Genomic DNA, 26,233 nt, shown 5'->3' on the forward strand with positions numbered 1-26,233 from the left:
TTAAATCTGCTACATGACTTTCAAGTTGCAAGGTGCATAAAGCCTGAAAACTTTGATCCTGTGGAAACTGCTGAATTGCATCACTTTTGTGATGCAAGTGAGTCAGGCTATGGTACAGTAAGCTACCTCAGATTATCAAATCACCAAGGTCAAATCCATGTCTGCTTCATATTTGGAAAAGCTAGAGTGGCACCTCTAAAGCAGATGACCATACCCAGACTGGAACTCACAGCAGCAACATTGGCTGTAAAAGTGGATCGAATGCTAAAGAAAGAGCTGCAATTACCACTTACAGATTCAACTTTCTGGACAGATAGTACATCTGTGTTGAAATATATTCACAATCAAACGAAAAGATTTCACACTTTTGTATCCAACAGGATTGCAGTAATCCATGACCTCTCCCACACCAGCCAGTGGAGATACATAAGTTCAAAAGTCAACCCAGCCGACGACGCATCAAGAGGGCTTTATGTGGAATCTTTCGTAAGTTCAAAATGGCTGACCGGTCCGGAATATCTCAGCAGAGAAAAAAGAACATGGCCGAGGCACACAGAAGGTCTGGAAGAAATACCAGCAAACGATCCTGAGGTGAGAAAGGAGATCACAATCAACAGTGTGATAGTGGAGGATCAACATCCAGTATGCAAGCTAATCAAGTATCATTCAACATGGAACAAACTTCAGAAGTCGGTAGCCTGGATATTAAAAGTGAAAAGACATCTTCTACTGCTAAGCCAGCAAAGAAAAAGTCAAACTCACCTGTCTTCAGGAGTGATGAAAAAGCTGAAAAATCAACATGAAACCCAAAACCTGTCAGTGGAAGACATGCAAAATGCAGAGAAAGCTATAATTTGTTTTGAACAAAAACGCTACTTTGACTGTGAATTTACTTACTTGGAACAAGGCAAACCTCTTAGTTCAAGAAGTACCATCCTCAAACTGGATCCGATGCTTGATGGTAGCATTTTGAGAGTTGGCGGCAGGATAAATAAAAGTACAATGCCAATCCACCAGAAAAACCCGATCATTTTACCTAAAGGTTCACATATATCTAACCTCCTCTTACAACAAATTCATCACCAAGTTGGACATTCAGGAAGGAGCCACATGCTCTCCAAGCTAAGGCAGAAATTCTGGCTCCCACATGCAAACTCTTTAGCCAGAAAAATTATCAAGAGCTGTGTATTCTGTAGACGGATACAGGCAAAACCTGGTGAACAGAAGATGTTGGACCTTCCTGAGGACCGTTTATTTCCAGACCTACCTCCTTTTAGTCATGTTGGCATTGACTACTTTGGTCCTATTGAAGTAAAAAGAGGACGAGCTCAGGTGAAACGATGGGGAGTCATATTCACCTGTCTGGTGAGTCGAGCTGTCCACCTGGAGATGGCCAATTTTTTAACCACAGACTCGTGCATAAATGCTATACGCAGATTCATCTGCAGAAGAGGATCAATGATGAGCATCAGAACAGACTGCGGGACAAACTTTGTGGGAGCACAAAAGGAACTACAAGAAGCATTAAGAGAGCTAAATCATCAGAAAATCCAAAAGGCTCTTTTAGTAGAGGGAATAAAATGGATTTTTAACCCTCCTTACGGGGCTCACCACGGTGGAGTCTGGGAAAGACTAATACGTCTAATCAAAAAGACCCTCACATCTATTCTAAAGGAACAAACACTGGACGATGAAACCCTGTCAACAGCACTATGTGAAGTAGAAGCCATCCTAAATGACAGGCCAATAACTTCAGTGTCAAATGACCCCAATGACTTAGAACCACTAACACCAAACCATTTACTCCAGCTGAAAGGGAAAGCAACCATACCACCAGGAGTCTTTGACAAAACAGATCAATATTCAAGAAGAAGATGGAGACAAGCACAGTATCTTGCAGATCTTTTCTGGAGACGTTGGATAAGGGAGTATCTCCCACTCATGCAAGAACGAAGCAAGTGGAACAGCAAAAAGAGGAACTTCAGCCCTGGAGATCTGGTTGTTATTGTGGATAACTCGGCACCAAGGAGCGCATGGACAATGGGCCGTGTTATGAAGACTTTTCCAGATGCCAAAGGCTTTGTTAGAAGTGTTTTGGTTAAAACCAAAGCCAATGTTATCCAGCGACCAATAGATAAGCTCTGTCTTTTAATGGAGGCAGCAGGATGAAATAAAAGACTTTCTAATATTTACTATAGACTGCTTTAAGCATTAGAAATGTTGAGAGGCTCTAGATAACATTTATAGACAAAAGGATTATGAACATTGATTTTTAAAGATCATAATTAAATGTCTGTCATGTTTTTGCTAGATACTAGGCTCCTATGAATATTATTTTTGTAAATTGTTACTTTGCTAAGGCTAACAATTTGGGGCCGGGATGTTGGAGCCTATTAAGAATTGGATTAATTTAAGGTTACAGATCTACATTTATATAAATAATATATCTATTGTAACTTGTTTATTTATTTGTTTTGTTTAGACCCTCCTCCTTATCAGGTGGCCTCCTGCTGTGATTAGGCAGCGGAAGCAGCTGCTGCAGGGCATCTGATTGTTTGGTTAAGGAGCGAGGGGTGAAATAGTTTTTCCACCGCACCAAATAAAGTTTAATTTTACATTTTTTGGAAAGTCAACTCGGAGAGTGTTTCTGTTATTTTTGTACATTGAGAAAGTCACCGTTTGCCACCAGAAAACTTTCCGCGAGTGCTTTGTTTTGGATGAGTCGGAAAACCCTCCTCCTAGAAACTACTCTGGCACCTTTTGATTTTTGATTTTTGTTAAAATCCAAGAGTAGCCGTAACAGCAACTATTAATTGTAAAAAAAAAAATCAAAACATATTTAATTTGTTAGGCTTGTTGGTCTGTAAATGTAGCTACACTTAACCAAACATAACTTGATCTTCTTTTTAATCCAGATATTAACCTTGTTAAAGAAAGTGCTAATGACATGCCCAATATTCTCATTTAAGGAATTTATTGCTGTCAAGCATTGTCCAGATACAGTCTGAAAAGGTGGGCGTGTTTGATATATATTTTTTTACACTGATAGACATATTGGGACATCACAGTCAGGCCCCCCTTCATGCCAAATTATAACCACCTTATAATCTCCATTATCTCCTGATATTTGAACTTACTGGATCACAAAAAATTTAGGAAACATTGTTTCCCTGTTGAAGAATTTTGTAGCACTCTTTGCACTCAACATGTCGTTCCTCCTTTTTCCATAAGAAACATGTAGGAACCCAGTAAATCAATACAGCGCTGACCTGAATTGCTGCTAATTTGAGGTCTGCTAAGCTAACATCCAATGCAACAGACAACCATTGTAATGGTTAAATTCATTTCAACTTTACATTTATTTCTTGTAGCAGCTGCTTTGTGTGGAACAAAAAGTGAACTATGCAACACTTGTAAAGTGTAACCCACATATCTTCATTTCATTGCAGCTTAAGGTGCATTTTTATTTTATTATTTTATTTTTTTCTATTTGTTTTTTATCGCCCTGCAAGGGGTCTTTTTGTGGGCTATAGTGTCCCTTTTTCAAAGTAGGCTGACAGGAAAGGGGGAATTCGAGGGGAGAAGACATGCAGTAAACGTTGTCGGGTCCAGGAGTCGAACCCGTGACAGCCGCATCGAGGCCACGTTGCCTCTGAATGTGGGTCGCACTAACCACTCCGCCACCACGGCACGCCCAAGGTGCATTTTTATATTATATTAGGGCATAAAACCAATTTTAGCTCTTGAGAGCAAGGGTTACACAGCTAAGGTGTAACCCAATGTCTTTAGCTCTGCATAATCTGAGTTAATTGGTGGTTGGTGACTTTTGTGAAAACGAATTTGACTGATTGAATTTGATGAACATTGATCTTTTTTCACACTGTTGAGCCTGAACCCTGTGAATAAACGCACGGCTTAACTCTAGTTGTTAATTGCAGTGTGATTGATATCTTAAAACGCCTAATTAGAACAAATGGATATACTTGATTATTTTATCCATAAATTCAATTGAGATTCATTGGTGAATTAACATCTCAAGGCTTCATAATGACTCCACGGGGTCTTCTCATAAAAATTTTACGGGTTGCTGAATCATTAATAGGAATTTGATTCTTATCACCTGTGGATACATCATTCATTTGGAAGCTGGAACTTATGCTTCTGGGTGCACACCTTTGGAAAGTAATAGTGTTCAATTACAAGGTAGGTAAATGTTTAGGTCCTCTAAGTTCAGATTAGTTTTACTGACACAGAGCACCTGCCAGGTAAATAAATGTTTTTATGATTCAGAACAAACCATTTAGAATTTCATCAGTCATTTATTGTGTGTGTTTTTATTTTTATTTTCTAATAATAATGTTATTGGTCAAATCTTAAGCTTCCGTTATTACTATAAATGAAATATGAGGATCTGGAGTCCAGACATGTTTCCAAAAGTATTTATCTCTCAATAATTACAATCTAATTTCTTGGTTATTTGTTAATTTAGGCAATTGTATATCCCTTGATTTTTCACTGAGATGAAAATAGTTTCCATCCCTGTTCAGTATTGTGGGAGACATATAAATAATTAAAGTGTTATTATTGTTACTTGAGTTATTTCTGTGACTTACAGTTTTTCTGCTATTTGAAGAATATAAGCATCATGGATTGTATGTTATTTAAGCTTACAATTACAATGCTTTGTGACTGGTTGTTGAATAATTAGTTTAAAAAGGATGAAAAGCATTTTCTTTTTGTAGAAGCCTGACACCCCAAGAGTAAAACAGTTTTTTGACTATCACTTTCTATTTGTTTTTTGAATCTGTATGTTTCCCTTCAGTATGTCCAGTAAAGACACATACATACCAATTGGATTAAAGACCTCTTTTTTGGACAAAATATGTGGTGTACGAAGGAGCTTAAAGGGGCTAGACTAGCGAGAGCTTGCTGCTCTTACAGTATGATAAAACACAAAATAAAATCCAGGGTAACCACTTCTCTTCAGAAGTTAATACTTTTATTGTATGTCGGCCTTAGAATATTAATGAACAAGCTGCACTTTGGTGACCTAAGGACACAAAACAAAGATAAAGTGTCTGAGAGGTTTAAAACAGAGCTAGGGTCAAAACCAATGTCCCAAGCCGTAAAAACCTCTTTGGAGCGAATGTTGTGTTAAAACAGGAAACAGCCAAGATATTCATAGTAACTCTGGAGGAGTTGAAGAGATCCACATCTCAGGTGTGAGAATTGTAGTGGTTGAATAATAGCCATGAGCTTCAGAGATCTGACCTTTTTTTGAGGAGTAGCAAGAAATTAAACTATGTATTGTTTTCCTCCTGCTCCTCCTTCAGTTTAATCTTCAATCAATAAAAAACATTGAAGTTTGTAGTTGTGATGTTTTAAAGGTAACTGCAAAGACAAAACATTGACAGTAGAGGGCAGCATTTCATTACTTAATTTTTCCAGTTTGGTTCGTCCTGCATTTATTCTCTGACAATTACGATTATCTGTTCCTCCTAATTTCTGTGTATCCTCAAGATAAGACAATATTTTGATTTTATATCATTATGCTTTATTTCAAAAGTTAGTGAAAGCTAAAGCAGATTATATCTGGGGAATTAGAAGAAGGTGGTAGAACTGACATAAAATGTTCAAAAACACGTCCTCTGGTTGGGTTCATATGCAAAATGCCAAATATCAGGGTTTAAAATTCAGAAATGTAACATTCTGGTGCGTAATACAACCTTGCAGGTAATTCTGCTCCCTCAAAGAATAAACTGTTATGCTTTTTGGCACTGAGTGGTTGTTCTTATTAAATGTTTTCACCTAAATATTCATGAGAAAAACTGTTAAATGCTAGACAGTAAGTTGGTCAGGGTGTTGTGGATAGAAATCTGTACCAGTTCAGAGTAAAACTTTGCTTCTAGCCAGCCAACCTGCCTCCATCCTGACATGCTCCGCTCAAAAGAGACTTGCAGATTGTCATCGCCTCTCCCAGTCACTCTGTTGACAAATTAGTGGGCCGCGGCGTTGCCATCTCAACAGGAAACGCAGTAGCTGCGAAATGAAAGGGAATGGTGTTTATTCCCAGAGCTCAACCCCTCTGTCGGCCTGTCACTCTTCCTATGAGCCCGAGGGGAGAAACGGAAGGCATCCTGAGCTTCCTTCCTTCCATACCTGTTAAATCATTCATCATCCAACTGCCTGATTATTTTAAAAAGCTAACAAGGCTTTGGTTCTCCAGTGTGCTCATGTGGGAGTGAAAGTGAGCACGAGTGGGGCATAGCTGGGGGTGGGATGCACCCCGTGGCTCCTACCTCCCCCCCATTCATCCGTCATACACTGACTTCCCCCAACTCTTTAGCTCTACAAAACTTTTAGTGGAGGGGAAACTCCCTCCTCCTTTTCTTATCCTACTTCTGCACCGAAAAACTGCCCATGTTTTCACTGTGTGCATGAAACTGCAGTTTAAATGAGTGTAAAACTGCACAATGTATCGGATCACTATATCAATATTTGCTTGGATGAAATTGTCATTCTATTTGAAGGGTCATTCATACTATTAATGCCATTACTATGTTTAGCCAGTTGGATGCTCTCTGACTTCCCTTGATTCACATAATGTGTACATTTTTAAGTGGCTAAGTTGCCAAAATTCAAAGTAAACTGCACCACATTTCAATATTCATCAAAAGTATTGCAGTTACATGTTTGTAGCCCCGTTTGAGCCTAAATTTGGAAGCACGTGTGTTTGTGGAGGTATTTCTATGACTTCTTGGTCTTGTCTGGGTGACAGAGGTCAGAGCAGAAGGCCTCCTGGGTTGTCTTGGCAAGGAGGTGGGCTATATAGTAGCGTGGTGTCACACTTCCCCCACTTATTGTTTTCCCTGGCTTACAAGGAAAACAGATTCAGCTGAAAACAAAACAAAAAACCAAGTCTTTGTATCCAAACTAAAGGAGTGCCTCTCTGAACAGTTTTAAAACAAACTACAGCTAGCAGAACGTCTATTGTGTTGGCAACAAGAGCAAATAGCCCAACTAATTATTTTTCCAATATTAACTTGCACTAATTATGTTATTCTCTATTTATATTTTTACAAGATTATTTGTCAATGTCAAATGCACGATAAATGTTCTGGATAACACTTTCAGAGCAGTAATAATCACAATGTGTTTGTGTTAGCAACGGGAGGAATAAATGTGGTTTTTCTGTTTTTTAAATGAAAGCAGTTAGATCATGTTCTTTATTTCTATTAACATTTCTGCATGTAAATACCGTAAGTAAATACACAGTATGTAAATACTGTGAAGCAGTCATCTTATTCTAAATAATAAGCTGAAGTAAAAATACTGCTTCGCATGGCCAGAAAGTGTGTTTTCAAACAATTAGTCATTTACGTATAGTGAAATAGTCATAATTTCTCTTTCATGTCAGGGATTTTCTTCAAAGGACTATAAAGAAATTTAGATTCCCTGACTTAAAACAGAAAGATCAGAAGATTTGAACCGTCTTCCTGTGATGCAAGCTGTCAAACTGCTAGAATAGTGAATTGCTTTTCAGACTGGGGTCCCATCATCTAATAGAGACATTTTTTTATTTGAGCTTTGATGGAGGAAACAGATTACTTCACCCTGCTTTTAAGATTATTCCAGCTTTCCAGCACAACATGCTTTGTTCCACAATTTCCTTCCATTTACATACATAACATGATGGGAACAGCCAGTGCCTGCATGACATCCTGATTCTCTGCAACTTGGCTTTGTGTCAGTCTTTACTGCTGCCATCATGCTTACACCATCTTCTCTCCTCCATGTGACCTTTCTCTACGTGTCTGCGAGGCATGCTCCGGCTTTTTCTTATCCTGTTGCTCTTTTTCTTTCCAGCAGTCTCCTGCAACTTCTCAGACCACAAGGCCATGCCCTTTGACCCCTGCCAAGATGGCACCATCTCCCTCTCCCACACCTTCCAGCCCTGCCCTCCAGACCTCTTCCTCTTCTTCCTCCTCCTCCTCTTGTCCTGCACTCCGCCCTGTGAGCTAACACTCCTCGAATGATGAATTCATGTTTTATTCCTGCAGCCGTCCTGATAGCTCATGTCAAGAAACAATGTTAGGATGTGGCTTTGTTTTAGAGGTTTTGAGAGGATGTGTTGCATGAATTACTTCTTGGAGGTTTTTTTCTCTCTCTAAGAAAAATCATAATTTATTTATTATGCTTTCTAAATATCTTACCAATAAATTATTTTCTGGGTTATTTAACTGCTATCAGATGATATAGAAGTGTTAGCTTTTGGTTGCTGAGAGACCCTTCTAAACTGTTTTAGGCTCTGGTTAGTCTGCTTTATTTGAGCTCTAGTTCATTTGCCTAGAAAGTCTGGTTTGTTCGGGGAGGTGTGAAGCACAAACCTAAAATTTAGACCTGGCGCAGTTCTAGCGGGATTGCTAGGATGTGTTCTTTTACTCAAGACAAAAGAGAAATCTTACAACCACAAAAATCTGATGCCATTCTATTTTTGTTTGCATTTTGTGAAGAGGGACAGTGCGCTCATGTCTTCTTCAGAGGTTTTTGTGTCGTTTCCTTCAGAGCTTCTTGATGCAGCGCTGAGTATGCTTCAATATCTGCTTTTTCTTGTCAATCATTCATGCATTTATTATTAAATTTAAAAAAAACAACAACACTACAGCAGAGGCTGTAGTGTTGTGCCGGTAAGGTGGTGCCAGCCATGAGTGAGCATCAGGCATAGGTTTAATAGATAACTCTGTTTCCAAGCTTCTTGCTTGTCACTGCCTCCTCTCTCCTCCTCCTTTTCTGTTAAAAGATGTCCGCTGAAGTCAGGAGACCAGATGTGACAGGAGCGCCTTGGCGCCTGCCTCCTGTTCTCTGTGGCCTTGCTGCAAGCAAAGCGTCACGTCCTGTTTGTCTCTCTGTCTATTCCTTGCTCTTCCAGAAGGGCCCTGTGGCGCCGACCGTGGCAGTGACGGCTCCGCAGCAGACGCCCATGGTCATGACCCCCCAGGCCCAGGCCCAGCCTACCTCCCAGCCAGCGGCACAGACGCAGACGAGCGTCGCAGCGCCCCCCGGAGCTCCGGTCGTGTCCCAGGTCTGTTCTACGCCGTTTCCCAGGAGGCCAGCGTTGTTCCTGGCTGGTTCCTGGCATGGACAAGGAGTCTCACACATGCCCACAAACATTTGCACCCATGCATTCACACTAGTGCATACCCAAGGACATGCAGCCAACATGAACTCTTGCTTGTTTGTAAGGCTGAAACGATTAAGCGGATTAATAGTGATGAAATGGTTATTGAAACAATAGTCAACTAAATTAGTAATTGATTAATCTTTAACTGGAGCATTTAAAAAAAGGCCAATTGCTGAAAGAGCAATATTCTCAGTGGAATAATTAAGCCAAAACCATACCAAAGATGTATACATTTTGTATTTAAGATAAAAAAAAAAACCCAAGATTTGTCTGTAAATGGATTCTAGCTAAAACTTCTCAAGAGCCGTAGTCTTAGCTTCACCAGTTCAAATTCTGTAAAGCAAAGTCTCCTATTAAGGACCTTTTGCTATCCAATTGTTAATCGATAATAAAAAAAAAAATCAACAATTCAACCCTACACTGTATTGACTTTTTTTTATCTGCAGATCCATCCTTTGCTACTAATGATCAAGCATACACGAAGAAATGACATTGTTATTGTTATTGCATTATAAAATGTTGATTTTGATTTTCTTATTTACGAAAAGAATTGATGTATTTATAATGTGTCACAAAAACAGAAAAAACATGAAAAATCTTCAGAATGTGCCTTTTTTTTAGCTGACAGATTGTCAGAATAATCAATAGATTCCATCCATCCATCCATCCATCCATCTTCTTCCGCTTATCCGAGGTCGGGTCGCGGGGGTAGCAGCTTCAGAAGGGAGGCCCAGACTTCCCTCTCCCCAGCCACTTCTTCCAGCTCCTCCGGGGGAATCCCGAGGCGTTCCCAGGCCAGCCGAGAGACATAGTCCCTCCAGCGTGTCCTGGGTCTTCCTCGGGGCCTCCTCCCGGTGGGACGTGCCCGGAACACCTCACCAGGGAGGCGTCCAGGAGGCATCCTGACCAGATGCCCAAGCCACCTCAACTGGCTCCTCTCGATGTGAAGGAGCAGCGGCTCTACTCTGAGTCCCTCCCGGATGACTGAGCTTCTCACCCTATCTCTAAGGGAGAGCCCAGCCACCCTACGGAGAAAACCCATTTCGGCCGCTTGTATCCGCGATCTCGTTCTTTCGGTCATGACCCAAAGCTCATGACCATAGATGAGGGTGGGAACGTAGATCGACCGGTAAATCGAGAGCTTCGCTTTTTGGCTCAGCTCTCTCTTCACCACGACGGACCGGTACAGCGCCCGCTTGACAGCAGACGCTGCGCCAATCCGCCTGTCGATCTCCCGCTCCCTTCTTCCCCCATTCGTGAACAAGATCCCGAGATACTTAAACTCCTCCACTTGTCAGAATAATCAATAGATTATTCAATTACTAAAATAATCATTAGTTGCAGTTGTACCTTTAAGCAATCAGGAACGCATAGATCTACATAGACACATGAACTCAGGGAAAATTACTTTTAATTCAAAAAGATCCGCACTAGTGCATAAATATCCATGTGACCAGTAACATGATTGGAAACATTCAAAACATTCTATGAGCTTAGATAGAAATATCTATTCTATGTAAAGATAGATAGAATAGCTTGATCTTTATTTTCTAATTTAATTCATTTTCCCTTTTTTTTTAACATGGTAAAAAATATTCACTATGTTTCACAGGAGATGCAAGAAAATGTGAAGAAGTGTAAGAATTTCCTGGCTACACTTATCAAGCTGGCGTCTCACAACTCTCCATCTCCTGAGACTTCCAAGAACGTCAAAGCTCTGGTTCAGGATCTGCTGGTGGGTGTGAGAAACCAAACAAACTTTATTTTCTTCATTATTACATGAAGTGTATTACAGCTATTTTTAATATGGCAGATATTAATAAAATGGTATTTCTTGAACATCTGAATAACTTCAGGTGGTAAATAGCTTAATTGAACTAGTCAACTTTGACCTTTTGTGTGTTTTGTATTGAATATTTCCAACCTGTAGATGGCAGCATGAAACTTTTTCCAAAATCTACTTTTTGAGCTCATAAATTTTCAACCTTTGCTTTAGAATATACTTTAAGGTTTTAGGATGGGGATTTGAAAGGCTTATTGTCTTTGCAAGTGTTTGGGTTTCAACATATTATGCTTAAATCACAGTGTTAATCTGCCTGGTTCTTGTTTCTCTCCTTTCTACCTGACAGGATGCCAAGATTGAACCGGAAGAGTTCACCAGCAGGCTGCAGTCTGAGCTCAAGTCGTCTCCACAGCCTTACCTGGTGCCTTTTCTCAAGGTGGGGTTTTTGTTTTTGGGATATTTTTTTAATCTATTAATTAAAATTAAAAGGCTAAATAGATTTATTCTGGTATTAATAGCTGCAGCAGACATTTCTTTGAACTTTTTTACATTTTCTCACATTACGACCACAAAGTTTATTTTATTTGGAGTTTCTGTAACAGACCAACAACAAGTAGCTCACAATTATGAAGTAGAAGGAAGAGTGCACTTAGTTTTGAATTATTATCACAAGTAAATATCAAATGTGTATGGTATGTTTGATATGCATGCAGCACTTTTAGTCATAATTTAATAAATAACAATAAAACAACCAGTATACCCAGCTGGTGAACTTGTTGTTACAGCTGTATAAGCTGCTTTGTGTTTCTGCGTGACTGCAATCTTCATGACCTCCCTGTGTGCGTCAACAGAAGAGCCTCCCGGCCCTGAGGCTGTCTTTGCTGAATAGTCAGCAGTCCCTGACCCAGCCCCTGCAGCAGGGAGTCAAACCAGCAGCCGGCGGCACCCCTCCTGCCATGGTAGCTGGGCCAGCTGTCCGCATACGGCACCCTAACAGCGTCAGCACCACTGCGGGTGCCAGCGTGCTGCCCGCTGGGACCATCGGACATGCAGCTGCCATGGTACGTACAGAGCAGAACTGTGCTCCGGTGCAGACACAAACACGACAGCCATGTTTACGAGCACGGGTCCAATTTAAATTGAACTGAAGCCCTCAATGACTCATGAGAAGAAAACGCTTACAGTATTGTTTTCTTGACATCCTGAATTCATTAAGCGGGTATGAGGAAATCCTTTGGATCACTGTTATATCATTAGTTATTGGTTGATGGGTTTTTATATCAAGCTGTATTGTTTTGCTGGAGAATGTAGAATTCTGTGATTTAATTCATCACATCTAAGAGTGAGTCTGGTAATGACGCAATTCCCCTCAAAACTTCAGTGATTGGGAAAGAATAGATATGAATGCACTCAGATCTCTGAAAGTACCCCACCTTTGATAAATGGACCTCAATAAATTGCAGAAATACCAAATGCTTTCTATTCTAGCATCATTCTAGCTAGATATTTGACCACTCTTCTTATCAGAAGTGGTAAAGTTAATTTAAATTTATGGGTTTCCTGGCACAAATCCTGGGTTTTAAGCACAGTCTCTACATTTTTATTCATGCTGAGGTTAGGGTCATTCCACAATGCTAATATAATTCAAAAATCTCTTTTCTTGTGTTTTTGCATCATTGTCTGGCTGGAACACCCAGTTCTGTCCAAGTTTCAATATTCTGACCCAAACTTCTGCCCTCCGAGGAAAGAAAGTTGGTTACTTGATCTTGAGGAAGTCAAAATGCCTTCTGGAGAAAATGAGACATAAGTATGATTTGAGACAAAAGTTGAGTCATTTGATCCCATGACAAGAAATATGTTTGGAGGTGTCAAGATGAAAGTTTCAGTGGAAAAAACATGTCACCAGCTTCCAAGCATGATGATGGTAGCATCATTCTAAGTGTCGTAATGGTACTGATGCATTGCACGAAGTGGATAAAATATAAACCAAAGACTAAACCTCTAAATACTTGAGCTTCTTTCCAAATCAACAGTTGGATGATTAAAACTTGGATGATCCAACAGGACTATGATTACAAACACGTATCAGAACTTAATAGAGTTTAAATAAAGTTTCATTACATTTCACTGAATTTAAACATGACATAATAGATAGCTGGAAAACAGAAACCTTAATAATGGGTTTCAATCTTTTTTGCTGCTCTCAAAGCTTGAAATCTTTGTAAAATTCAAATCATGCAGGTATCAAATGGGTATCACTGTTTGGTGGTCTCCTTCTGCAACTACAGGATCTCCTTTAAGAGTCAAACTTTTTAATATATTTAATAACACAGAAAGACTGCTTCTTGTCAGCCATGTGACAAGAAGCAGTGGTGAAGGTCAGCCAAATCACTACTCCACCTGTCTCCAACAATCAGTGAGAATGTTTCCAGATTGAACAGAATTAGGTTGTAGTTTGAAGGCCCAAATCTGGCTGTTCCAAAGTTTAATATTTAGTGTTTGCATATGACATTTATACTGTGTGCACAATTATTAGACAAGAGAGGAATTTGATCATATTATCATTTTTATGCATACTATCCGCGCTGAATAAACATGGACGCTTATTGGGTTTAAGCTAATCAGGTGATGTGTATTTGTGTAATGAAGGAAGGTGTGGCCTAAGGACATCAACACCCTTTTATCAAGGTGTACATAATTATTAAGCAGCCTCTATTCCTCAAGGCTAATGGGACCAAAACAGATTTAACTCACTCAAAAAAAATAAAGAATTGTTAAGTCTTTCAGAGGGATCAGCACTCTTGAAATTTCCCAGATATTTGTGTGTGATCACAGAACCACCAAACCCTTTGCTGTAGATCGTCAAAAGTGTTGTAAAAAAAAATTGGCAGAAAAAGTTGGATGCTAACACAAAGAATTGGAGAGGAACTCATACTCCTCTTTGTGGTAATAATACTCTAACTTTTATCAAAAGTTCACCAATCAGAACTCTGTGGCTTATTTTTGACCCGCTGATGTCAATGTTGGCTTTTCTGCTGTGAGGTTTATTGTATTAGGAATGTTTATGATGTGAAAGAGAACAGTTCCCCTAAAATGCGGTTTTACTATTTTAAAAAGGCAGAGCTAGCATTACAAAAACAGCTGTCCCTTTGTGCATAATGTAGAAAATTTAGATCTGTACCCAAACTTCAAGATTTTCAGAGCGCTGCCAACATTACCATATTCATCATGTCCTGTGATAGAGGTTGAAAGCACAAAATAATAAAACGCTACTTTACTGTCCTCCATTCCCCCCTTCCTAGATAAGAAGTCACAGAGTCTTTCTGTCTCACTGTTTTGCAGCCTGAATAAACCATAGACATGTTAGTTTCCTGTTGAAGAACTTATCTACTTGTTCTCCTTTTCTTTTTAGTCAAAGATAGTCAAAATGATTAACTTGGACTCTCTTTCTCTCAGTAATGTGTCCACACTGTATACTCTATCTCTAGGTGTTGAGATAATGAGAGTAATGAACAGCAGAGCACACATCTAGAAACCAGTAGCCTCACCAAACAACTGTAATGCATTACAGATTGTTTATGAGATTGTTTAAGCTGAAGATATGCGGTCTTCTGCGGTAGGGCAGATGTTTTCACACAGTTCAAGTAAGGTCAAACTCAGATTAGCCTGGTTCAAGTGGAAGGTTTGGGCAAACTACAGGGTTCTCTCAACTCTCACTCTCATCTTCTGTTTCACCTTTGACCTGATTGCTTTCTTCTCTGTATTTTCCCTTATCTTCCTCCTTACTTTAACTCAATTGTTCTCATTCGTAACCATTGAAAGGCAAAGATTGAGAACAAATGACACTTGGGAACATTTTGTCAACCTTAAAATACATTTCGTATCACAGCTATGCAGATGATATTCAGTTGTGAACCTTATTTCACCCAAATGAAGTGTCTAAACTTCAGTTTTCCAAAGTGCCTAGATTCTATTTAACAGTGGATGGCAGACCGTTTTCTTCAATTAACAGAAGACAGAACTGCAATAATTATCTTTTTGAAGCAGGAAAATGCATGTCTTGGACAAAGGAAACACTTGGATCTCTTGGTTTTTGGGCAAAGCCACTGTTGGAAAGCTTTGTATAACCTTTGAATATACTTTTCCTTTGGATGCACGCGTCAAGTCTCATTTCTGTTTTTATCATCGGAAAAGTATTGCCAGACTAAGCTCCATTGTGTCATTTCCTGAGCTGAAAATAATAATTCATGCTTTTGTTTAATTTCAATTAGATTACTGCAAACCACCATAGACATGCCTTAGTAAAACCTCCCTAGATGATTGTAAATTCTTCAAAAACCTGCTGCCAGGGTTCTGACAAAATCCTCCCAAGTTTTCACATGCGGGTCCAATCTTGGTGCTGCTACATTGGCTTATGGTTTATTTTATAGTTCAATTAAAGACTCTTTTACTGACTTGGAGAGCTCTTTATGGACAGGCACCAGGTTATCTCAGAGGTCGGTGGACTCTGTGGCCGCTTTTAAAAGCCAGTTAAAGCATTATTATTAAAATCAGCTTTTTATTAAATTCTCTTGTTTTTTTATTCATTGCTGTGAAACACTGTGATTTTTATATCTTGAAAGGTGCAATATTAATAACGTTTTACTTTCTTGTTACATTTAATGTATGTGGAAACTTGCAAAAATGATATATAGTTTGCAAATAAAGACGTTTATAGTACAAATTACTTAACAATACATAAACACATTTACAGTTTTGCAGATGGTCCGAGCAAATTTATTGGTAATTTGAATTATAGAAAAAAATTTTAAAATGCTAAAATTATTATAATACTCGGGGTAAAATCACACTTGAAAAGATACATTATATGAAGTTAAGATTTGAGGAGATTAATTCATTATGCAGGTAGGAATGAAAAAGAAATGCATTTAATTCTCTTTTAAAATGTTCACACTTTAGGCTGGTCCTCACATAGTAAATTTCTGAGTGTGGACCATAATGATGACTGAGGCCTTGTTTAAGCCTGGTTTTGGAAGGACTGAACATTCTGGAGGATTCATAATATTAGAACAGTCCTGCTAAATAAGATGGATTTACACCATCTTATGAACAACTTTATAAACACGTGAAAGGGTCCTAAAAGTAATCCTTGAATCAAGAGGTTTCAAATTTACAGATTTTCAGTGTGATATGTGCTGTCCTTCTATTTTTTCCTAACAAATGTGCAACTAAATTTAGGAACAAATGTAATTTGTGCTGTATTCCTACAAACACCAGAAGGTAATAGATGTTATAATTTGAAAAATCTGCAAGAAATAAAAGCTTGCACTCGTGCATCTATGTTTGTTTGAGGGAAATGGTTGTACTCTGGCAATATTTAATTAATAAATATTCTGCACTAGATGAATAGCGGGATGTATAATTACTGGTCACTACTCTCAAATGAACCCACATTGTAGAAGAGATGTGTAGAGAACAGGATAAGTTTATTCTCCAACAGCCTGCAGAACCATATCACATCAGCACACTCTCACTTCAGTCAGGGTGATTTTTGATCCACACTTTTGCACAATTCTTCATCCAACTGAGACTTGTTTGTAGTTGGTAGCTGTTTATAAAGGAAAATATTTCACCACAACAAATAATTTTGTTAGAGGTCTGGACTTTAATTTGACTTTCGCATTACTGTGTTTTTTTTTTCAGCCGTAATGTTGCAGATATTTTGCAATGATTGCATATTTCAGCAGTTGGACAGATGGCCTCAGATTTTTCTACAGAATACTGTAGTCTGACAGGTTTGCTGTCTAAAACAACACTGGGAAATTCTTAACTTCACTGATCATCTTAGGGCTGCACAATCCTAATCAAAATGGGGATCATGATTATTTTTCTAAGTATTGAGATAATGTGGATTTATAAAAAACATCCATTCATTTTAATCCCTAAATGTCACATGAATACAGAATTTTTCCATATTTTTGTTGTACAATGTACACATCTTTGCTTCTAAATAAAATTGGTCTTTATTATTCAGCTAGATTTAGATACTTTTAATACCAAACAGCTTACAATGGCTTGCCAAAGAAGAATTAAACCTTTATACATTTTGTCAAATTATAACCACTAACATAAGGGTATTTTATTGTGCTATATAATAAATAGACCAACGCACAGCACTGCATATTTGTAAAGTGAAATGAAAAAGAATAGGTCTTCAAATTTGTTTTAAAAAACAATCTCCGTGTGTCATAAGTCTTTATTTGCAAACCCTTCTAACCCTTTAGTAAAATATTCAGATTCTAAAAACTGAAAGCCTGGACAAGGGAGATCATCTTTTTAGAAAAAAAGTACAAAAAGGTACTCTGATACTCTGGTGGCGCTGAAGAGAGCCGTATCTCACGTGTGAGAATCTGCTGACTATACTATTACTTATGCATCATCCTAAACATTTCTTGGCTTCTATGAAAGATGGTGGTGGCAGAATCATGCTGTGGGGATGCATTTCTGCAGCAGGGACAATCTGACTATGCTTGATCTTTTTTCAAAGAAAAATGGGCAAAAACTTCAGTCTCTAGACAAATAAAATCCCAACAAAACATATAAAACCTAAGAAAAAACACTGAAAATGTTGTTTTTACTGTGACAAAATTAATAAAAGTCTGGGTGTTTTGAATACTTTAAAAAGGGTATTCAAGTAAATGTATAAAATGTTTTTAGATATAAATTTTTATTCTATCTGATGAATATCCTTTTAATTAGATAAATTTTAATAAAAGGGGATTGATTGTGTGCTTTGGGATCATGTGAGTAGTCATCCCAGCATCAAAGAATTGGTTTAGTCGAGGTTCTGCTCTCAGAGCAAAATGAAAACAGCAGTTTTCACTTATCATCTGCCTTAAGCAGGACCTGTGGGTTAGACACCTGATATGCGTTAGTGTGGCGTTCCATTTGTGGTACAAAATCATAATTTTGTGAACAAAAATAGAATTTTATTAACTTTTGAACTGTGCATAACAGTACTTGGAAACTGGGATGATATACTGCATGTGCTTATGTTTGACAGGGTTTTTCAACAAACATGCTTGTGTCATAAGTCTAGAGGAAAAAATCTGAAAAAAAAATCTGTATTCTTAAATTATAAAGTTAAAACATAATGTTTGCCAAATAAAGATTATGTTTCATGGAGAGCTTGAGATTTTAATTAGAATTTTGATTATAAATATTGTAAATCATTGCCCAGTTATAATTGAGAGTATATATTTATCTTTTAGAATAACTGTGTGTAAAAGTACTGTCCAACTTTGTAGCAGTGATCGCCTCTGAAATCCAAAATGAAACTTACATTTATTGAACTTTAATTTAAAATGATTGCACTAACAAAAACAATTGTGTTTTATACATTAGTCATTATATTCATAAATCCAAGCTCAACATTTGGCTAAACATAATTTAAATGCAAACTTGGTACTGTAGTTTGCTGTTAACCCCTCTCTTTGTGATTTTTAAACTTCCTACCTTTTCTAGCTTTTATTTTTTCTTATTCTGTATTAACTGTGTCGCCAACTAGCCAGAGGTACTAGCTATCTCTGCCTATTATGAATGTATTTTTACCCTTCCCTCCCACTCCTGCAGACCCCTGCAGTGGATCTCTGGGAAAAATAGCCTCTGTCTTTTTTCAGTAGCTTGAACAGTAATATAGCATGTGTCAGGGAATGGAAAACAAGGCTAAAAAATATGCAGCAAGAAGCAAAATGGTAGGAATGGATGGCTGAGCCAGAGGGTCGGCCTGTAGCTGCTACCAAGGAAGGAAGTGACTCTAATAGCCCAGCATCAAGCACCCTTCACCCTCCCCCCCACTCTATCTGCTCCATCTTCTTTTTCTCCCTCTTTGTCTAAACTATTTCACTGAGGTCTTGACTTCATTTTGCCTTTTTATCTGGAAATACCAGCAAATATAGGTCACTCACAGAGCACCTTGCGAAATTATTGATACGCATGAACATTTTGCCACATTAGAACCATATACCACAATGTGTTTAATAGGATTATTATGTGACAGACAAACCCAAAGCCATCCAAAATCCTGAAGTCTAATGTAATAATGAATAGCTTTCATTCTTAAACAAATGAAAATATTACATTTGTGGCATACATATCATCTGCTCTCTTTACTCTGACACTCCAGTTCATTAGTCACATTTGTGTAATTTAATAGTTGTGTAAACAGTTGCTCTGTAAAGTCCTCAGAGCTTTGTTAGAGAACATTTGTGAACAAACAGCATCATAGAGGAACACAGCAGGCAGGTCAGGGATAAAGTTGTGAATAAGTTTTATGGCAGGGCTAGGAGATAAAACAACATCACACACTTTAAATACAGGCAGCGGTCTTCAGTCCATTATCTAAAAGCCCTACTGCTCACCTACCTAAAATATTACTGTTCAACCGAAATGACATGCTGTTCACAGATTCACAGGAAAGAGTGGAGAATCAGCTGACAGGTGTACATTATGTAAACCATTTGCATGTGATATCATGATGAGAAGGAAGTCATGAGAAGTCTTGTTTGTAGTCATTTTTATTGGAAACAGACTAACGTGGAAGAAGGTGATCTGACCAGATGAAACCAATGTTGAAAACTGTGGCCAAGATGCAAAACCTATTTGAGGAGGAAAACAAATACTGCACAATATTGGGGCTGAAATAAGTGCAGGCCACACTTTTTAGATCTTTATTTGTGAAAAAAATGTCCATTACAAGGAGTGTAGATGATTTTGTAATTCGTTTCAATCTGAACTAGACTAACTGGTAGTGTGAACCTCCACATATGGCTAAATGATCCAACTTCTTCAAATGAAGCAAAATTTGTGCTGCAAACATTTTTGTTTTGTTTTAATAAGTTTTAATAAGTGTTTCCAGAGGTCATCTAAGGTCAGCTAGCCCTGCCACATTAATAAAGTCAAACAAATTTGGTGTCAATCACCTGTGCTACAAAATGTTAGCTGCACAAACATGGCACAATTAATTTATATAAGTTTTTTTAGTTATATATAACAAACAAAGATTTTTGCTTCAAATGCAGCACATTTGATTGACACCATATTTTAAAATTTTAGAAGCACAAACAAAAAAAAAGTGCTGCACAAATGCTTGACACCCCTTTTGTTTTAATTCGAAGACAGTTCCTGCAGATAAATTTAAGTAGATAAAACACAAGCAGCTGTCGGTCAGTTTCTCATTCCTATTCTCTTGCAAAGGGTAAAAGCTGATTTTCTCTTGAAAGGGATAATCATTTGTAGAATGAAGGAGTGGTTAAAAAGTTGTGCCGTAATAAACGTTTGTAAATTTTCCTTCTTTTCCTCTTTCTGATTTTTATCTCTCTTTCAAAATTCTTTAATAAAGTTTTTCTCCTTAGGGCGTGAAGACAGGAGGGACTGTCAGTGGTCCGGTCCAGATGCCCATGGTGATCACACAGTCCATTAGACCGCAAGGTAAGATGCTTTCAGGGCATCTCCAACCTTATTGGACATCACTGAAGCATTCATGTGTCTCAGAAAAATAATAACAAAAGAAACTTTGCGATGGGAGGTGACATATTTTTTAGTCAGAGATACAGCAAAATAGATTGAAATTAAGGCTGCCATTAGTGAAACTGTAAATGTTCCCTCGGTAGGCTGGAAGATGTGTAAACAGACAGGAGCCGCAGAGAGAACAGGTGCTTTTTCCTGCTCGGTTATAGAGCCTCCTCAAACATTTGTGCTGCTGCTTACTCACACTGATTCACAAACACTCTTCCCACAGAAGCCCGCAAATATCGCCCCCAACGCCAACTGAGTGGAACGCTCCCCTAAGAGAGCCGCGTGCTCTCAAGTGGTGCGTGTGTGCGAATGAGTGTGTGTACCTGTTTTCGCTTGAGCATGTGTCTGTGTACGATCGGAGGTGCATACAAATTTGATCTACCCCTCTTCCGAAGATCGCCTGCAGTGAAAGATCTGTAGGTTGTTTTATGCCCGTAAATTGGAATGCGGGGATAGATCTAAAAATACTTCTCTGCGCCTCTTGGCTAGGAACATGCCTGTTAAAATCAAGTTTAAATTCACTCTGGCAGTCCTTGTGCCTCTCCGGAAAAACGTGTCTCGGAGCAGGATGCGTTTTAGGAGTGTAAGGAGAGCCGCTGAAGCACAGTGATATTGACAGAGCGACGCCAACCTGGGTTGGTTCATCTAAGCCCCCCACCTTCCCTTCACCCCCCCCGTGAGGAAGACAGAGACAGCTAAAGGTAGTCCTTAGACAGGAGGATATCTGATGCAAATAGAAGGGGACACTTCAGTGATAATATTACTTTTCTTTTTTATTTAGCTTTTCTTCCTTCTTTGTTTTTGTGTGTCCCCTCTCCTGAACAGGAATGATAGGGAAGGGAGCCATCATACAAGCAGGCAAAAGTCCCATGGGCCTGCCTGTTCAGATCTCTGGGAATCAGAAAAACAAGCTCAACGACCCCGGAGGAGGCTCTTTCAGGTACAGACTCTGTGTGAAACACATGTCATTCCCAGATACCACCACATGGGGGCAGCATTTTATCAAGCAGCTTTCTCCATGACTACAGGCGACTCTCTCAGCTAAGGCTATGAGTGTTTATTGGAGCTGCCTGCCTGGCCACCTGGCTGCCTGCCTGCCAGCCTGCCTGCCTGCCTGGCCGGCTGGATGATCGGTGGTCCTTTCTCTCTTCGTGCTCATCACATAGCAACACATTGCCAACCAATAGATCACCCTCACACTCGCCCTCTTTGTGTCAGTGTCACAAGTCATTGGCAGGACTGCAAATGAGCTAAATCTTAATTTAGAAAAAAGATAATTGTGTCCAGATGGTTGGAAATTCTGGATGCTGTACTGAAAATACCTTTTGGTTAAGTCAGACATGCGGTATTATGCCTGCAGCTTTGCTCTCTTTCTCTCTCACTCTCTGGTCTTGTCTCTGCTTCTGGTGGGCCTTTGTCTCCAAAGATAAAAGGTTCCTCGCCCACATGCTGGCCTTTGTGGTCTATGCTGTGCGTGTTTTTTCTGTTTGTGCAGCATTTCTGTGCTGGTTTGTACGTACATGTTTGCATTGCTTACATCATGTTTGTACTCCTGCTGACGTGCACTTTTAAGACTTCGAGAATATTTGCAGTTCAAGCTTGGACTCACACTCGAGTAGGAGCAGGAGGCTTAGGATGACCTCAGCATGACTGGGCCAGCACAAGAAGAGTCTGGGTCACATGGGCCAGCGGGTTCATGGTAATGGCCTCCGTCTCCTGAGGGGAAAGGCATTGCCCTCGGCTCTGATTGATAAACCAATAAATCTTTAGCTGCCTTGGTAATTAAGCTGTCAGGCTCGCTTGTTACTGACGACCTTTTCCCCCCTGCGGTGATCACAGTGGCCCACCACACATGAACGAGCTGGTTTCATCATGAACCCAATAACGCACACGGCACCACAGTCCCAGAGGAAACACGTCCTGACATCACGCACCATATTTTCCTTTAATAAAGGTCAGCTGATAAACACATTTTACACAGTATTTGGCTTCTTGCAAAGAGGGCTGGATGATATGGCTGAACGATATAAGCGGTTTATTTCTATCAGCCGATATCAATAATTATTGATTAGTGTTTTTTTTTTTGTTTTAAGTATGTGAAATACTGCCAAACTGGTGGTAAGACATTTCCTGTTTTATCCGCAGTTTTCCACATTGCTACTTATTTTTAAGCAGTTATAAGACACAGTGGCTAAACCTTAAACTGCTGCTGTGCAAGTTACTGAACAGGGTGTTGCTAGGTAACCAACGAGTAAGTGAGTTGCTAGGTAACCAAAGAGTGAGTGAGTTAGTTGATGCCTTTCATCTTGCCTAGTTGGCTGTGAGAGGTTGAGAGGCTAATCTATTCTGTGCCTACATCCCCCAGAATGCTGTACGGTTTTGGATCAGAGATTAGTGAAATAATTGAACATTCTATCAGACATTTTGTCTATTGATATTGATCACATGTCTGTTGCGATATATAATGTCAATAATTTATTTTCTAGCCCTACTTGCAGATTTCTTCTGTTTTTGAATTTTTGCCACTCAAATTTCAATATTGGACAAAAATACCCCTAGAAGGGGGTGTGCCGTGGTGGCGTAGCGGTTAGCTCGACCCGTATTTGGAGGCCTCGAGTCCTCGACGCGGCCATCGCGGGTTCGACTCCTGGACCCTACGACATTTGCCACATGTCTTCCCCCCTCTCCGTCCCCGTTTCCTGTCAGCCCACTGTCATATAAGGGACACTAGAGCCCACAAAAATACCCCTGGAGGGGTACAAAAAAAAATAAAAAATACCCCTAGAAAACAGAAAAAGCAGTTTTAAAATGAGGATTTTTCTAAGGGAGGGAAAAACATAATCTATCCAAAGCAACTTGGTCAGATGTGAGAAGAATAATTGCCCTCTAAACCCAATAATAGTTCTGCCAACCTTGGTGCCAGCGACTGCCATCATGTGATTGTGAGAAGAGGCAATGAGTTTTTTACTTTGCTATGGAGGAATTTTGCCTCTCTCCTTTGCAGATTTGTTCTAATACATCCACACCTGAGTGTTTTCAGCATGCTCTGTCTAAAGCCATGCCAGAGCACGTCAATCGGTATTGTCTCCGGGCTTTGACTTGGCCAATCCTAAACCTTTTTGTTTTTTTTAGCCATCCAGTGGTGGGCTTGTAGGTCCTCTACTGCAAAACCCAAGTGTGCTTAAGTTGTACATCACCAGACACTGATTGAACATTCTGCTTTAAGATTTTCCCCAAGTGAATTCCATTACCATCACCATGTTTGACTGTTGACATGACATTTTTTCCTGAATACACTCACCTTCCAAAATGTCACACTTTTGTCTCGTCAATTCATAGAGTATTTTCTCAAAGTCTTGGGGATCACTTTGGGCCTTTTTGTACGTTTAGGTCAACAGTGATTTTTGCATTGGAACTCTAGCATAGAAGTTCATTGCTGCCCAACAAGTGATTTAAGAGTATTTGTCACAATTTCATTCGACAAATCCATGATAGTCACAACTGGCTAGTGCTTGAGATAGAGCAGGATTTAACTGGAGATATTGTGATGTTTCAATATCTAATATTGATAGACCTCAATGACTATTTCTCATCTCATCTTGAATTTCTTCAAATTGGGACAAGAAGACTTGGAAGAGATTTTAATTAATATAAATTAATACTTGATTAAACAACTTGGAGGAGGTGATTACTTTTTCACTTTGTGACAGCTTGGTTGGGATGGTTTTTGCCATTGGCAAATGAGCTCATTCAAAGACTGATTTTGTGTTTTCTCATATTATTGTCGTCTGATATCAACATTAGTTTGATGCGGTGCTGAAAATCTAATAAAAAGCAAAGAAGAAAATGAATGTTTTGAAGCTCAAATATGTTTTCTCACCAGTTTTTTCATGTCTTATTTTTGTGTATATGTTTCTCAATACATAAAGATTTAGCTCTCATCAAACAAGCTTGCTGAACTTGGTTTGCATTTTGTTTTGTCACAGGCTTCGTTGTGCTCTATTACCTGCTGTATCAGAATGTTTTCATCGTTTCAGACATTTTCTAGTGAATGTGTGTGTTGTGGTTGTGCAATTAATATTTTTTTCCAATTACATTGGGTTCCAACAATTATGTGGACAATTTAATTGAGATGAAACAATTATTGGAGATGAAACAATTATTGGACTGCAGTCTGTTTCACAGTGATGCACTTCTTTTGTCCTGTGTTATAAATCTAATACAGCAGTGTGCCCTCAGCTCACCCTCAAAACGTAGACTAACTTAGACATAAGCCTCTCGTGCAAGGTTGGTCAAGTCATCTCAAAGAGTGATGGTGGTTTGTCAATACCTTTTTAAACGTTTTTTTACGTTTTTCTTGATGCTTCCAAATTATGATCATTTTCCCACAAAGGTTAGATTCATGAGCTGTCCTATGGACAACCACTAATCATTTCATTAGGTGGACAGTCATCTCTTGGTTTGCCGTTTTGCCTTACTTAAATCTGTGAAAGGTATCTAATGTTTGAGATGTTTACTAGCTAACCCTGCTTTACACTAATCTATAACTTTATGAATTATGGAGGAAACACTACTGGATTTCATTTAAAGGTATTATGGTCAACAGAACTAAATACAAATGCATAGCACACTTTTTATTGATAAAGAAACACTTTGAGAACCATGTATTATTTTTCTTTACTGTTCCAATTACACAACTATGTATAAAACCTATTAAATCTCAGTAAAATTTCAAGGAATACTTGCACAAGACACTGTAAAAAATATTATACTATATCCACTGTAAAAAAAAAAAAAATATATATATATATAATCGTTAGTGGCAGCCCTAGTTGACAAATTTCAAAAAGTATTTCATTTGCACTTTGATTTACTAAAAGTTTTAGCAATGTCAATGTTTGCAATCAAAATATACAGTTTTTAATATACTCAGGTCAAGTAAAATTTAATTCACGCAACTCAAAAATGGATCAACGCAAGAATACTGGACCTAAAATTTCTGAGTTACAAAGACGGGTTCATCCACAAAAATCTTTTGACTTATCAATAGCAATCAACAACAAATAGATGAAAATATACAACCACTACTTGGCTGTAAGAAAAATACATTGACAGCTGGCTTGGTCAGTTTGCACCCACCAGCCTCTCTTCCACCCAGCCTGAATCGTGTTCAGCTGCAGCCCGGCCCTGATGTGTATATGGCTGTCACTCTGAACCGCTGGTCCCAGCGGGCCAGCTGTAGCACAAACACACACATACTCACTGCAGGGCTTGTGGGGTTTCCAATGTAGCTACAGCCTTCTGTGTAAGTGCTTGTAGGGGTGTGTGCGTGTGTGTGTGGTTTACAGTGCAGAGTGAAAGCAGCTGTCTCCGTGCCCCCCCCCCCCCCCCCATCCCACCACCCTTCTCCCTCTGTAAACACTCAACATCCGCTGTAATCACTGGCGAGCCAGCCGAAGCCCTTAGCCCTTTGCCAAACGCCAAGCTCAGTTTCAGTCCCACAAATCCAACCTTGTTCTACAGGGTGTACATCCAGCTGTGTGTTTTCCAATAGAATATAAACATGGTACATGGCCCTGCAAAAGTATTCATGCCTCCTAAACTTTGTAAAGATTTTAAAATCACTGATTTTACTGGGATTTTATGTGATAGAATCCATTCATATATTTGCATTCATACCACTTTACAAACAG

At 39.0% G+C, this 26,233-nt stretch overlaps 1 protein-coding gene across 4 annotated transcripts in view; it reads left to right on the forward strand.

Moving 5' to 3' along the window:
• The window catches only part of LOC114143798 (transcription initiation factor TFIID subunit 4), a 110,456-nt gene that overhangs the window by 11,236 nt on the left and 72,987 nt on the right, over window positions 1-26,233 (forward strand). For 2 of the 4 annotated variants that reach the window (XM_028016125.1, XM_028016123.1), the window contains exons 3-9: window positions 7,867-8,013; window positions 8,930-9,082; window positions 10,794-10,916; window positions 11,311-11,400; window positions 11,816-12,025; window positions 20,378-20,453; window positions 21,366-21,480. In XM_028016125.1, the coding sequence (XP_027871926.1) occupies window positions 7,867-8,013; window positions 8,930-9,082; window positions 10,794-10,916; window positions 11,311-11,400; window positions 11,816-12,025; window positions 20,378-20,453; window positions 21,366-21,480 (914 nt within the window). The remainder of the gene's footprint in view (window positions 1-7,866; window positions 8,014-8,929; window positions 9,083-10,793; window positions 10,917-11,310; window positions 11,401-11,815; window positions 12,026-20,377; window positions 20,454-21,365; window positions 21,481-26,233) is intronic. The other 2 variants (XM_028016124.1, XM_028016126.1) reach the window with 2 other exon arrangements.

The sequence above is a fragment of the Xiphophorus couchianus genome, chromosome 4 (assembly GCF_001444195.1).
Source record: "Xiphophorus couchianus chromosome 4, X_couchianus-1.0, whole genome shotgun sequence".
NCBI lineage: Eukaryota > Metazoa > Chordata > Actinopteri > Cyprinodontiformes > Poeciliidae > Xiphophorus > Xiphophorus couchianus.